The 16,281-nt window shown below is 39.5% G+C and overlaps 1 protein-coding gene across 3 annotated transcripts in view; it reads left to right on the forward strand.

Annotated features, from left to right (window-relative positions):
• The window catches only part of LOC126262262 (alpha-tocopherol transfer protein-like), a 204,173-nt gene that overhangs the window by 183,456 nt on the left and 4,436 nt on the right, over nucleotides 1–16,281 (forward strand). For all 3 annotated transcript variants that reach the window (XM_049958760.1, XM_049958778.1, XM_049958770.1), the window contains exons 3-4: nucleotides 7,336–7,495; nucleotides 7,653–7,714. In XM_049958760.1, coding sequence (XP_049814717.1) covers nucleotides 7,336–7,495; nucleotides 7,653–7,714 — 222 coding nt within the window. The remainder of the gene's footprint in view (nucleotides 1–7,335; nucleotides 7,496–7,652; nucleotides 7,715–16,281) is intronic.

The raw sequence follows: 16,281 nt of genomic DNA on the forward strand, positions 1-16,281 counted from the left end.
AGATTTCATTGATCAGATACTGACCTCATTTTTGTCACAAGAAGGCTGTATGAGAAGTACTGGCAGTAAAATAAAAAAAGTGTAACTTTTTTATTTAAAAAAAACTAGGGCATATACCACACATGCATATATGAAAATGACTCAGATATAAGAAATTTCATGATAACAATATAGCATGAGTAGGGTGGTGATGGCACATGATGAAATGAAGAGCTGAATAGTAAACCAGGCTGGATGGAAACAAGGAGTGGAGTCAAGAAGGAAGTTGATTTTCACTACTCCTCTTTTTTTATACTATTGGTAATGGATTAAGTCCCAGACACAGTCAAAATAATGAGACCAATAACTAATGTATTAGTTTTTGCCAGTGATGTAATGGTATGGGGTGAGACAGAAGTGGAGGAATAAACCAAACTAGATATATTTGTCATACAGAATTCACAAAAATGGGTCTTAAAATCAGCAAAACCTAGACAGTTGGTTCAGTGTTGAAGAGAAACTCTAGACGTTTCATTTAAGAACTGGAGACAGATATGGCTAATAACTTCCAGTACTGTAGCTGGGTTGCATTGATTCCTCAGAGAAAGAGATTGGGGAAAGAATAACAAAAGCTTCCAAGTTCTACTACACAGTACAACAGATACTTTGGAAGGGTCATCATCAAAACCTTCTAAGATTAGCCTGTTCAAAAGATATGTCTTACTTATGCCTACACTAGCATATGGACTAGAAGCAACAAATAAGAACTGTCTCCAGGCAACACAACTAAAGTTCCTTAATTCTTGTTTGCATTAAACCAGATTAGAAAAATAAGGAATGACATGTCCAAAAACAGCTGGGGTTGGAAAGAAACCTCAAACTGAAGCTATTGAAATGGTATGGGCATACAAAGAGGATGGCGTCATGGGACACCTCAGGTTTATTTTGACAAAAGTGTTCCAGGGAAGGACCAAGAGGAAGTCCTTCTAACTATTGAAAGGAGGACATCCTCACAGATTTCACAATTCAAAATACCAAATGGTATCAAATAAACAAGATAAGTTGGAGGCGTCTTATCTACAACTAACTCTTTGTTGCTGGAGCAGAAATATTAAAATAATGATAATGAATCAGTCAATTTAATCATAATTGGCTCTTTATGTAAATTCACCTTAAAGCAGCAATATGAAATTTTCAAAAAATTTCTGATGCAAAAAATCATTGTCTCTCTATAATAATACATATTGCCTTCAATATATCATGTTGCCTCCCTGTGACCATGGTCCTAGCCATTTGTATGGGAAGCTTGCGTGCCTCAGTGATACAGATATCCGTACCATAGGTGCAGCCACAATAGAGAGATATCTGTTGAGAGGCCAGACAAGCGTGGTTCCTGAAGAGGGCAGCAGCCTATTGAATAGTTGCAAGGACAATAGTCTGGATGATTGACTGATCTGACCTTGTAACATTAACCAAAATGACCTTGCTGTGCTGGTACTGCGAATGGCTGGAAGTAAGGGGAAACTACAGCTGTAATTTTTCCCCAGGGCATGCAGCTCTACTGTATGGTTAAATGATGATGTCATCTTCTTGGATAAGATATTCCCTCATTCAGATCTCTGGGTGGGGACTACTCAGGAGGATGTCGTTATCAGGAGAAACAAAACTGGTGTTCTTTTGACCGGAGAGTGGAATGTCAGATCCCTTAATCGGGCAGGTAGGTTAGAAAATTTACAAAGGGAAATGGATAGGTTAAAGTTAGTGAAGTTCAGTGGAAAGTGGAACAGGACTTCTGGTCAGGTGAATACAAGGCTATAACTACAAGGTCAAATAGGGGTAATGCACGAGTAGGTTTAATACTGAATAACAAACTAGGAACATGAGTAAGCTACTATGAACAGCATGTGAATGCATTATTGTAGCCAAGATAGACTGAAGGCTACACCCATCACAGTAGTAAGAGTTTATATGCCAAGTAGCTCTGCATATGAGGAGGAGATTGAGGAAATGTTTTATGGGATAAAAGAAATCAGTCAGATAGTTAAGAGAGATGAAAATGTAATAGTCATGGGGGACTGGAATTCAATAGCAGGAAAAGGAAGAGAGGAAAAAAGTAATAGGTGAATATGACCTGGGGGAAAGGAATGAAAGAGGAAGATGTCTGGTAGAATTTTGCACAGAGCATAATTTAATAGCTAACACTTGGTTTAAGAATCATGAAAGAAGGTTGTATACGTGTAAGAGACCTGGAGACACGGGAAGATTTCAGATTGATCACGTAACAGTAAAATAGATATTTAACAACCAGGTTTTAAATTGTAAGATATTTGCAAGGCAGATGTGGACTCTGACCACAATTTACTGGTTGTGAACTGCAGATAAAAACTGGAAAAATTGCAAAAAGTTGAGAATTTAAGGAGATGGGACCTGGATAAACTAAAAGAACCTGAGGTTGTAGAGAGTTTCAGAGGGAGCATTAGGGAACAACTGAGAAGAACAGGGGAAAGAAATACAGTTTAAGAAGAATGGGTAGCTTTGAGAGATGAATTAGTGAAAGTAGCAGAGGACCAAGCAGGTAAAGAGACGAGGGCTAATGGAAATCCTTGGATAACACAAGAGATACTGAATTTAATCGACAAAAGGAGAAAATATAAAAATGCAATAAATTAGACAGGTGCAAGGGAATACAAACGTCTAGAAAATGAGATCAACAGGAAGTGCAAAATGGCTAAGAAGGGATGACTAGAGGACAAATATAAGTATGTAGAAGCACATATCACTTGTGGTAAGACAAATACTGCACACAGGAAAATTAAAGAGACCTTTGGAGAAATATCAAGAGCTCAGATAGAAAACCAGTCCTAAGCTAAGAAGGGAAAGTAGAAAGGCAGACAGAGGATATAGAGGGTCTATACAAAGAAGATGTATTTCAGGGCAATATTACGGAAATGGAAGAGGATGTAGATGAAGATGAGGAGGGAGATATGATACTGTGTAAAGAATTTGACAAAGCATTGAAAGACTTAAGTTGAAACAAGGTCCCAGGAGTAGACAACATTCTGGTAGAGCTACGATTGACTTGGTAGAGCCAGTCATGACAAAACTCTTCCATGTGGTGAGCAAGATGTATGAGACAGGTGAAATACCCACAGACTTCAAGAAGAACATAGTAATGCCAATTACAAAGTAAGCAGGTGCTGACAGGTGTGAAAATTACCAAACTATCAATTTAATAACTCATGGTTGCAAAATACTAACAAAAATCCTTTACGGAAGAATGGAAAAACTGGCAGAAGCCGACCTCGGAGAAGGTCAGTTTGGATCCCGGAGAAATGTAGGAACATGTGAGGCAATACTGACCCTATGACTTCTCATAGATAATAGGTTAAGGAAAGATAAACGTATGTTTATAGCATTTATAGACTTAGAGAAAGTGTTTGATAATGTTGACTGGAATACGCCCGTTCAAATTTTAAAGGTGGCAGAGATAAAATACGGGGAGCAAAAGGCTATTTACAATTTGTTCAGAAACCAGATGGCAGTTATAAGAGTTGAGGGGCATGAAAGGAAAGCAGTGGTTGGGAAAGGAGTCAGACAGGGTTGTGGCCTATCCCCGATGTTATTCGATCCGTATATTGAGCAAGCAGTAAAGGAAACAAAAGAAAAACTTGAAGTAGGAATTAAAATCCATGGAGGAGAAATAAAAACTCTGAAGTTTGCCCATGAAATAATTCTGTCAGAGACAAAAAAGGACCTGGAAGAGCAGCTGAACGGAATGAGCAGTGTCTTGAAAGGAGGGTATAAGATGAACATCAACATAAGGAAGACGGGAATAATGGAATGTAGTCAAATTAAATGGGATGATGCTGAGGGAATTAGATTAGGAAATGAGACACTCAAAATAGTAGATGAGTTTTGCTATTTGGGAAGTAAAATAACAGATGATGGTCAAAGTAGGAAGGATATAAAATGTAGACTGGCAATGGCAAGAAAAGCATTTCTGAAGAAGAGAAATTTGGTAACATCAAGTATAGATTTAAATGTCAGGACATCCTTTCTGAAAGTATTGGTATAGAGTGTAGCCATGTGTGGAAGTGAAACATGGACGATAACTAGTATGGACAAGAAGAGAATAGAAGCTTTTGAGATTTGGTGCAACAGAATAATGCTGAAGATTAGGTAGGTAGATCACATAACTAATGAGGAGGTACTGAATAGAACTGGGGAGAAGAGAAATTTGTGGTACAACCTGACTAGCAGAAGGGGTCAGTCAATAGGACACATTGTGAAGCATCAAGGAATCACCAATTTAGTACTGGAGAGAAACATGGAGATCGAGACATGAATATGGTAAGCAGATCAGTTTTCACAATGGACACCTATTAATATTCAGTCATCATTCACAAACAAAGTGATTTTATCATATCTGAACTTATAAAAATGTATTAAATACATTAAGCTATTTTAGCTTAATGTTTGCTTGCTTACAAAGGTATTTTAAAGGAATTAGTTTCCTACAAAGTAAACACAGAGTCTTCTTTATAACATATTACTTCTTATCCTGCAGGTTTAAAATGAAGGTGCTACTCACCATATAGCTAACAGAACTTTTCAATACTTGAATGTAATAGCTCTCGAGCTATGTTTTTAATTTTCTTTTGAACTCCTTGGGATTCCCAATTCTTGCTTTATGTTAGATGTGAGATTGTATAATAAATTTGCCCCAGGTACATAACTCTGAATACTAAACAAGAAGGAAAAGGTCAGCAGTTACTGCCAGTTACTATCAAATTAGTGGTATATGATATAATATTTGCTGTATATGATATCATAATGAATTAAAAGCTTTTCTTCAAATGATACGTATCTCATTTGATGGTGGCATTGCTTTGACTAGGCAGTTGTGATCAAACATTACATTATCTAAAGAGTACCATGATGCTGCCAGCACAGTATCGCTTCTCTGCTATTAGTAAACCTTGAGCCTTGGGGTGCCTAATTCCGAATCTGTAGAAGTGGGAAGACTTTGGGCCAGAAGAGTTTTACATATATCCACTGTCAGCAATATGTTGTGCAGTAGCACTACAGAAGCCACTGTGGAATGTCACAATACAATTTTGATATGCTGCCTTTGTACTAGAATGAGTGACGAAGTAGTTCCTGGTTAATCGTGGGTGATGTTTCTGACTTCTTCTTAGAAACAGAAACTCACTGTCCACAGTGAGGACACACACACTACAGAGAGCAGAAAGGATGGCTGTAGTGACAGCATTGTGTGAGGGAAGCTAGGTCTATCCTCCCTATGTACTGAAGTACGCTTTCATCCTCAGCTCCCTGCATATGCCTCTTCATCTACTCACAAAAGATATTACAGGTTGTGAACATGACATCATGGATCAACATGAGGCTATGTTGTTGTTGTGGTCGTCAGTCCTGAGACTGGTTTGATGCAGCTCTCCATGCCACTCTATCCTGTGCAAGCCACTTCATCTCCCAGTACCTACCGCAACCTACATCCTTCTGAATCTGCTTAGTGTATTCATCTCTTGGTCTCCCTCTACGATTTTTACCCTCCACGCTGCCCTCCAATACTAAATTGATGATTCCTCGATGCCTCAGAACATGTCTTACCAACCGATCCCTTCTTCTAGTCAAGCTGTGCCACAAACTTCTCTTGTCCCCAACCCTATTCAGTACCTCCTCGTTAGTTATGTGATCTACCCATCTAATCTTCAGCATTCTTCTGTAGCACCGCATTTCAAAAGCTTCTATTCTCTTCTTGTCCAAACTATTTATTGTCCTTGTTTCACTTCCATACATGGCTACACTCCACACAAATACTTTCAGAAATGTCTTCCTGACACTTAAATCTATACTCGATGTTAACAAATTTCTCTTCTTCAGAAACACTTTCCTTGCCATTGCCAGTCTACATTTTATATCCAGGCTATAGAGATGCATTTTACTATCCTTAGTACCCAGAAGAAGGTTCTTCCTGGGCTCTGTCATTTCATGTTCTTGTCATAGGTGCAGGCATAATGGATATAAACTTATAACAGATATGCAATGGTACATTTATAAGCAGCCTAATTACTGCTGTAGGGTGCAGATTACAGAATGTGGCCTGGTGATCAGTCCCATCTCTCCCAGAATCATTTCTAATAAAATACTATGTACTTAAAAATGGCAACAACTACATTTATTGATTTCTTGAGCATGTAGTTTTTGGCAACCCAAGTAAATGGAGGCCGTGTAACAAAGAACTTTTAGAAGTTATTTTCACACATTATTTCAACTGTCAAAGATTAAAATTCTACACATGCTCATCTGATATGTTGATTGGTTCAACATTCATACTTTTCAGATGCAAGTTTTATCCTCTGTATAGTGTCCCCTCATTTTGCATTTTTTTTCCTTCATTACCCTGCACATGGTATTCATCTGAATTCACAGACAATAGGATAAATTTTGGCATGTGTATAATATAAGTGCAGTAATTATTAATGTTCAGCAGTTACATGTTGATGTGAGCAGTGTCTAATCTACTTCATGAAGGCTGGTACATATTTGACAACATGTTTCTACTTGCTCAGAACTTTCAGTTATAGGCAAAATTACAAATGTACACACTGAACTGAAGAAATTGCCATAGACTCAAATTGTAATCATGCAATTCAGCAATTAAAAGAGAATATTTTGTCCATTACAATACCTTATGGTCAGGATTTTTCTAAGACTCTTAAGCCAAGATTTCTGAATGACTTAAAATTAGTATCATAATCTTCACACTTATTTTCTTTTCATAATTAGCTGCCAAAAATAGGTTCATTTTTAATGCTTGCATTGCTGTCAGCTTTATCGTTGTCCTACAGTTGGTAAGTGTACTAATTTTACCTTTTTTAATTGTATCTGTGAAATACTGTCATATTAATTTATTCCCATTTTTTGTTTCAAGAGAAGAACAAAGATTACAAATGAATTTAAAATCAGTTTAAAAGAAGACATATGTGACTTGGAGGAGACATAATCAGAGTATTAGGAGGGAAAGTATTGATAGTTATATTTTTATTATTACTGGAAATGAGTTTATCCACAAGTGAAAGTACACATTACAGATCTTACTAAATAGATATACTTTGATAATTTTGTTTCAGTATTACACTAACAAGCTACAGATTTGTATTTGTAGGATAAGAAGCTAGCTTTAAATTAACAAAGTCATTTGTAGTTTATAATATGTTTGTATAGATATAAATGTTTTGTATAAGTGATACATGTATCTTAACAGAAAAAGTTATATTTGTGCACATGGATCAAAGTGGTGTGAACACAATTTTCATCTTTCAACCTCCACAGATGCTAATTTCTTACTTCGCTTCTTGAGAACAAAGAAATTCAGTTGTCCAATGGCCCAGGAAAGTTTAGAGAGGTATCTACTTTTACGCCAGACCTTCTCGCATGCATTCCGAAACTTAGACATTAACAACCCGAGAATGGACTATCTTATTTCTGCTGGGTAAGTGAAATAATTACAGAAATATCCACATGCACGAGCCATGTTGGATTTATTTAAATGATCTTTCAGTTACATCTGATTAACAAGTAAAAATGTATAATCCTACTAATGGTAAGCTCTTGCAATATAGTATTAATTTTGGCCACTTTCATTTCAGGTATGTTTTTGCAACACCACAAAGAGATAAACTGGGGCGTCGTGTTGTTATTTATCGTCCAGGTAAATATTACAAACTTAGCTTCATTCTATTGGACAAAGGCTTATTATGCTTGAGACACCAAATATATAAGAAGACTTTACATTCAAATACAGCTTATTTTGTGTGGCTGGTGTGCCATATCAGCTGGCTTGTAATCTAATTGAAGAAACTGATAAATATATTTGACACATTGTTTTAAAGGTTAATAATTTGTTAAAATTGTGTTACATTTAGTCTCTTTCTCCAAATGCAAGGCTAAAGAAAACATTCAAACAGGACATATCATTTTACATTAACATCATGTTTCTCAATCTTCAACAAATAAGGGATTTGAAATACAGTAGATGTGTATTCGAAAGTTCTTAGTACATAGCCAGTTGTGAATGGCACAATTTCATATACAAATCAGTTCTTGTTGATTATAAGATGGTTTGTGAGTGAGTGCTCAATGGTATCACATTTGTTTCTCATAGGCTGGATATCCAGCATACTAGGAGACCAGGAATTCAAAGGTATGAAACATGCTTGACTGTGGTCTTGTAGGATGAACAACTGTCACATATACTGGAGAAGATTTCAGTCATCAAGGGGATTAGGTGCTCAACAACAATGACAACAACATTAGCATGATAAAGCAGCCATTGGTCCCAGGTGATCCAGTCAAATGTCAATCAAGCATAACACTACATCAGAAGAATGTATGCATTCTGTGTGTTCTTCAGGGGAAAAAAAGCATCTTCTGCAGTGACCTCACGTAACAGGAAGCTTTATTTAACTTACCAAGCAACCTGTACCTGTGTTTCACAACTCACTTTACTGTATTTTTATTTATTTTTAATTGGTGGTATTACAGCATAAATGAAGCCATAAACTATCTGCTGTAAAGACCCATTTGCTAAAGTAAATGATGAACAGTGTGCTGTAAGATACTTGTGCCTTCCAAAACTTGTACTCAATCTTAAGCTGCACCACAGACTGCCACCAGTAGTAAGATGTAAGAGATTTCAGGCCATCACAATGTACCCTTAGTTGAAATCAGCAGCTTCCCCCTTTCTCTCCACTTTGAAATGGATGAATGATTTCATTCAGAAGATCTGTTGTTCTATTAAAAGTAAGCAGTTCAAAAAAATGGTTCAAATGGCTCTGAGCACTATGGGACTCAACTGCTGTGGTCATAAGTCCCCTAGAACCTAAGGACAGCACACAACACCCAGCCATCACGAGGCAGAGAAAATCCCTGACCCCGCCGGGAATCGAAGGTAAGCAGTTCATAAAGCTGTTCATAAAGCTGTATAAAACTGCTGTACCGTAGCTACAGAGCAAAACATAAAACTGCAAAATGGTAGACATTAATCAAAATATGCTTGGCTTCCACAATGCATTACCCATGACATCTACTGTCATATCCCCAAACTTTTCCCAACACACTAAAAATTTTTGTTAAACACTTGATGATGTGACTGATTTCAGTTATGAGTGATCAGCTGTAAAAAAATGGCAATGGAAAGTCCTGGTGGAATGTATATAATTTAAGGAGTAAAGGTAATTACTCATCAGAAAGCAGCAGCATGAATTCATCAAAAGGCACATAAATGAGATTGAGAACTTTGCTAGCTTTCGACACCCCATCACAATCCATGCCTCCATGTCACTGTGCAGTGTGCGAGCCCACACCCCTCCCTACCACATTCATATCTCGTGAACTGGCTGCTTTCTTCTCCATTTGTCACTCACTCTCCTCCATCCTTTTTTCCTGCTCCCTACCTCCTCTTTCGCTTGCCCATTTCTCTCTACACAAACCCACACCCCCATCAAGTTGCAGAGTTGCAGTGCCGGCGTGACATTTTCTATAGTAGTACTTGCATATATCAAAAAGACTCAGAACATAAAACTAAAATGGAATAAATGCCTTGCAGTCCTCAAAATACAATCAGTTAATTTCTAAACACAAAGTACGGTTTGAGACTGAACTTTATTAACATTTTGAATTAAGGGACAGAAATTAATATCCAAAAAAATCAAGTAATGATTCTAAGTCTAAAATACATACATCAAAAAAAGTTTTGTATCACCTCGGTTTCGAGAGTTCCAGAACCTGCACAGAAAATTGGAATAGAGATCAACAAAACATCATTTTCGCCCATTTTATCACTCATGAAAACCACACATTGCATGTTATACCACAGTGAGACCTTCAGAGGTGGTAGTCCAGACTGCTGTACACACTGGTACCTCTAATACCCAGTAGCACGTCCTCGTGCATTGATGCATGCCTGTATTCATTGTGACAAGTTCATCAAGGCACTGTTGGTCCAGATTGTTCCACTCCTCAATGGCGATTCGGCATAGATCCCTCACAGTGGTTGGTGGGTCACGTCATCCATAAACAGCCCATTTCAATCTATCTCAAGCATGTCCGATAGGGTTCATGTCTGGAGAACAGGTCACTCTAGTCGAGCGATATCGTTATCCTGAAGGAAGTCATTCACAAGATGTGCATGATGGGGACACGAATTACCATCCATGAAGACGAGTGCCTCATCAATATGCTGCCGATATGGTTGCACTATCGGTCAGAGGATGGATTCACGTATTGTACTGCCATTACGGTGCCTTCCATGACCACCAGTGGCGTACATTGGCCCCACATAGTGCCACCCCAAAACATCTGGACCTCCACGTTGTTGCACTTACTGAACAGTGTCTCTAAGGCATTCAGCCTGATTGTTGTCCTAAACATGTCTCCGACGACTGTCTGGTTGAAGGCATATGCAACACTCATCGGTGAAGAGAACATGATGCCAATCATTAGCGGTCCATTCGGCATGTTGTTGGACCTATCTGTACCACGCTGCATGGTGTCATGGTTGCAAAGATGGACCTCACCAGGGGCTTCCATATGAGCCCTAATTTTTCACTTCTTATCTTCGTGGTCCTGACATGCAATGTATGTTGGTGGCAGTAGAATTCTTCGGCAGTCAGCTTCTAATGTTGGTTCTCTAAATTTTCTCAATAGTGTTTCTCGAAAGAACATCACCTTACCTCCAGGGATTCCCATTTGAGTTCCTGAAGCATCTCTGTTGTTCAAACCTACCAGTAACAAATATAGCAGCATGCCTCTGAATTGCTTCAATGTCTTCCTTCAGTCTGACCTGGAACGGGCCCCAAACAAATAAGTAGTACTCAAGAATAGGTCATGCCAGCATCTTACATGCTGTCTCCTATACAGGTGAGCAACTCTTTCCTAAAATTCTCCCAAAAATCCAAAGCTGACCATTCGTCTTTCCTACCACAGTTCTCACATGCTCGTTCCACCTCATATCACTTTGCCAGTTATGCCCATGTATTCAAACAACTTGATTGTGTTAAGCAGAACGCTAGTAATACTGTATCCAAACATTAGGTTTGATCTTCCTACTCATCTATGTTAACTTACATTTTAATATAATAGAGGGAAACATTCCACGTGGGAAAAATATATCTAAAAACAAAGATGATGTGACTTACCAAATGAAAGCGCTGGCAGGTCGATAGACACACAAACAAACACAAACATACACACAAAATTCAAGCTTTCGCAACAAACTGTTGCCTCATCAGGAAAGAGGGAAGGAGAGGGAAAGACAAAAGGATGTGGGTTTTAAGGGAGAGGGTAAGGAGTCATTCCAATCCCGGGAGCGGAAAGACTTACCTTAGGGGGAGAAAAGGACGGGTATACACTCGCACACACACACATATCCATCCACACATATACAGACACAAGCAGACATATATTTTACCACATTTATGGCTAGCTGCCATTCATCACATCAAATGGAAATTTTGTATAGGTCATCTTGTCTCTTGCTACACTCACTCAACTTCGACACCTTACTGTACACCATGGCATCATCAGAAAACAACTGCAGATTGCTGCCCGCCGTGTCAGCCAAATCGTTTATTTGTATACAGCAGCAGTCTTATCACATTTCCCTGGGGCACTCCTGACAACATCCTTGTCTCTCATGGACACTCGCTGTTGAGGTCAACGAACTGGGATCTATTACTTAAGAAGTTTTTTGAGCCACTACCATATATGTGAACTTATTCCACATGCTTGTACCTTCATTAGCAGCCTGTTATGGGGCTCTGTGTCAAATGCTTTCCAGGAATCTAGAAATATTGAATCTGCCTGTTGCCCTTCCTCCACAGTCCTCAGTATATAATGTGAGAAAGGGCAAGCTGAGTTTTGCGTGAGCGATCCTTTCTAAAATCATGCTGATTTATGCACATAAGCTTCTCAGTCTCAAGAAAGTTTATTATATTCGAACAGAGAATATCTTCAAGAATTGTACAGCAAATAGGAATTAGGGATTTTGGTCTGTAATTTTGTGGGTCCATTCTTTTATCCTTCTTATACAGGGTGGAAAAAATTGTGACACGAAATTTTAACCCACGATAGCTGATGCTAGTAGAAACCAAAATTACTAATGTGTAGGTCGACAACACACCATTCTTAAACTATGGAAACTTGGCATCACGTGCTTCGATTGGCCGTGGGATTGCCTTGCCATTTGTCAGTTGATGAGCAGTGCTATGGTTGTCGGTTCGCACATACAAACGTCACTCACCCCGTCACTGCCCCAAGGTGATACACACATGTGATGAATAGCTCTTGCTGTTGGTCTCCACCTCTTTCACACGTAAGCTTCACTTCGGAGCACACACTTGTCACCTGCGATTTAGTCATACAGTAAGCATGGCGGCACAGTATTTATTTGAAGAACACTGAGACATGGTTTTGTTTATGGACTAGCTGACGGTAATGCGCATGAAGCTCAACAGTTGTATGAGGAACAGTACCCAGCAAGACACCACCCACACCCACAAACGTTTACCCGCAAATGTTTACAGCAATTCACCAGCAACTTGGCTAAACAGGCTCATTAGATGGATATTATGGTGATGCAGGAAGACCTCGAACATGACAGGATGCTGCATTTGAAGAGAGCTTCAAGGAAGCATCTATGACAAGTACTTGACATGATGGACATGACATGATGGTCATTCGTCGGTTAGTCTGAGATGTTTTGAGGGATGATGGCCAGCACCCATTTAGTTTCCACCCTGGCCAAGACCTAAATCCTGTGGTGGATTATGAACATAGGTTACAGTTTTGCCAGTGGTTTCTGCGAGGGGCTGCACGAGATCCTGACTTCCCCACCATTGTGTTGTTCACTGATGAGTGCACCCTCCATCAGGATGGTCTTTACAACACTCGAAACGTTCATTACTGGGCAAGGGGAAATCCTCATGTCACGTACATCCACAGACACCGGGAACATATTTGCTCAACATTTGGGCAGGCACTGTGGGTGACCATCTGACTGGGCCAGTCCATCTACCTCCTTGACTTATCAGGGCAAATTACCTTCACTTTTGGAAGAAACTCTACCTGGCCTGCTGGAAGATGTTCCCCTGGACATAGGCTACGCAATTGGTTGCAGCATGATGAGGCACCTCCACACAACAGTCGTACTGTGCACAGTTATTTAAATGAACTCTTCAATGGCTGGTTAATTGGCAGAGGTGCTCATAAGACATAGCCCCTGTGATCACCAGACCTCACGCCACCGGCCTTTTTCCTGTGGGGATTCTTCAAAGTTCTAGTTCACCCACCAGGACACGAACCACCTAGAAATGAAGAGGAATTAATGGATCCCATTCAACATGCCACCGATCACATCGGGGCAATCCCAGGAATCTTTGAAAGAGTTTGGCTAAACACCGTTCGATGTTACCAAGCTTGTGTTGCATCAGAAGGTCACTATCCGAGCACCTGCTTTAAGTAAACAACATCCTAGCTACAAAAAAGGCCCTTTTCAGGGCCGACACAATTTGTAAAAGACTTTCTGTATGCCAAATAACAGCTGTTGATGGGTTTGTTCCTGGTACATCTTATCATGAAACTACAATGGATGTGTTGGGACCCCAGCAGATTCACCCTCAGGCCTCCAGAGTGGAGGCTGGCGCACTACCACCGAGCGTGCGGGCCGCCTTGGATACATCGCGATCTCCAGCAGGCAAAGCATTCACGGTCATGTGTTGTCCAGAGCATCGCAACAGGACAATTCTGGAGCCAATTGGAGCACGTGGCGCGAAGTTTCTGTAGTTTAAAAATTGTGCGTTGTCACCAGTGCTTTTTTCCAGTAGCTTGGGACTTTGCTCTGCGTGAGAGAGTCATGATAAATGCAAGCTCTGTAAACAGCCAATGTCGTAGAGCAGTCTTTGCAAATCAGAAATGGAACTCCATCCGAACCTAGTGATTTATTTGTTTTCAAATCTTCCAGCTGTTTCTGTATGCTAGGTATGCTAATTACTATATCATCCATACAGGAGTCTGTATGATGGTATGTTTATACGATTCTCCTATGTGAATGATTTCTTGAACGTGAATTTAAAACTTCAGCTTTTGTTTTGCCATCTTCAATTTCCACACCAGATGGGCCACCAAGGGACTAAATGGAAGCCTTAGACCCACTTATCGACTTTACATATGACTAGAATTTTCTCAGGTTCTCTGCCATATCTTTTGCTGAGTTGCGACAGTGGTAGTTGTATGCTTCGCACATAGATCTTTTCAAAGACGCATAAATCTCTTAACCTCCGCTTGTCATCATTTACGCATTCCCTTTCATTACTAAACCATGGTGGGTCTTTTCTATCTTTATCCACTTACTAGGCACATAACTCTCCAGACCACAATTTACAATCTGCTTAAACTTTGCCCATAATTCCTCTACATCCATCTTACTGCAATTAAGTGATGCCAATTCACTGTCTAAGTGAGGTGTTAAAAACTGGTTATCTGCTCTAAATATCAGAAACACTCCCCTGGCCTTCTTGACTGACTTATTAACTGCCGTAATCATAGTTGCTATAATGACATCGACCTGGATAAACTGACTAAACCAGAGGTTGTACAGAGTTTCAGGGAGAGCATAAGGGAACAATTGACAAGAATGGGGGAAAGAAATACAGTAGAAGAAGAATGGGTAGCTTTGAGGAATGAAGTAGTGAAGGCAGCAGAGGATCAAGTAGGTAAAAAGACGAGGGCTTGTAGAAATCCTTGGGTGACAGAAGAAATATTGAATTTAATTGAGGAAAGGAGAAATATAAAAATGCAGTAAACGAAGCAGGCAAAAAGGAATACAAACGACTCAAAAATGAGATCAACAGGAAGTGCAAAATGGCTAAGCAGGTATGGCTAGAGGACAAAAGTAAGGATGTAGAGGCTTATCTCACTAGGGGTAAGATAGATACTGCCTACAGGAAAATTAAAGAGACCTTTGGAGAAAAGAGAACAACTTGTATGAATATCAAGAGCTCAGATGGGAACCGAGGGCAATGTTGTAGAAATGGAAGAGGATGTAGATGAAGATGAAATGGGAGATATGATACTGCATGAAGAGTTTGATAGAGCACTGAAAGACCTAAGTTGAAACAAGGCCCCGGGAGTAGACAACATTCCATCAGAACTACTGACAGCCTCGGGAGAGCCAGTCCTGACAAAACTCTACCATCTGGTGAGCAAAATGTATGAGACAGGCGAAATACCCTCAGACTTCAAAAAGAATATAATAATTCCAATCCCAAAGAAAGCAGGCGTTGACAGATGTGAAAATTACCAAACTATCAGTTTAATAAGTCACGGCTGCAAAATACTAACGCGAATTCTTTACAGATGAATGGAAAAACTGGTAGAAGCCAACCTTGGGGAAGATCAGTTTGGATTCCATAGAAATATGGGAACACGTGAGGCAATACTGACCCTACGACTTATTTTAGGAGCTAGATTAAGAAAAGGCAAACCTACGTTTCTAGCATTTGTAGACTTAGAGAAAGCTTTTGACAATGTTGACTGGAATACTCTCTTTCAAATTCTGAAGGTGGCAGGGGTAAAATGCAGGGAGCGAAAGGCTATTTACAATTTGTACAGAAACCAGATGGCAGTTATAAGAGTCGAGGGACATGAAAGGGAAGCAGTGGTTGGGAAGGGAGTGAGACAGGCTTGTAGCCTCTCCCCGATGTTGTTCAATCTGTATGTTGAGCAAGCAGTAAAGGAAACAAAAGAAAAATTCAGAGTAGGTATTAAAATCCATGGAGAAGAAATAAAAACTTTGAAGTTCGCCGATGACATTGTAATTCTGTCAAGAGACAGCAAAGGACTTGAAAGAGCAGTTGAACGGAATGGACAGTGTCTTGAAAGGAGGATATAAGATGAACATCAACAAAAGCAAAATGAGGATAATGGAATGTAGTGGAATTAAGTTGGGTGATGCTGAGGGAATTAGACTAGGAAATGAGACACTTAAAGTAGTAAAGGAGTTTTGCTATTTGGGGAGCAAAATAACTGATGGTCAAAGTAGAGAGGATGTAAAATGTAGACTGGCAATGGCAAGGAAAGCGTTTCTGAAGAAGAGAAATTTGTTAATATCGAGTATAGATTTAAGTGTCAGGAAGACATTTCTGAAAGTATATGTATGGAGTGTAGCCATGTATGGAAGTGAAACATGGACGATTACTAGTTTGGACAAGAAGAGAATAG

Source organism: Schistocerca nitens, chromosome 1 (assembly GCF_023898315.1).
Source record: "Schistocerca nitens isolate TAMUIC-IGC-003100 chromosome 1, iqSchNite1.1, whole genome shotgun sequence".
NCBI classification, from domain to species: domain Eukaryota; kingdom Metazoa; phylum Arthropoda; class Insecta; order Orthoptera; family Acrididae; genus Schistocerca; species Schistocerca nitens.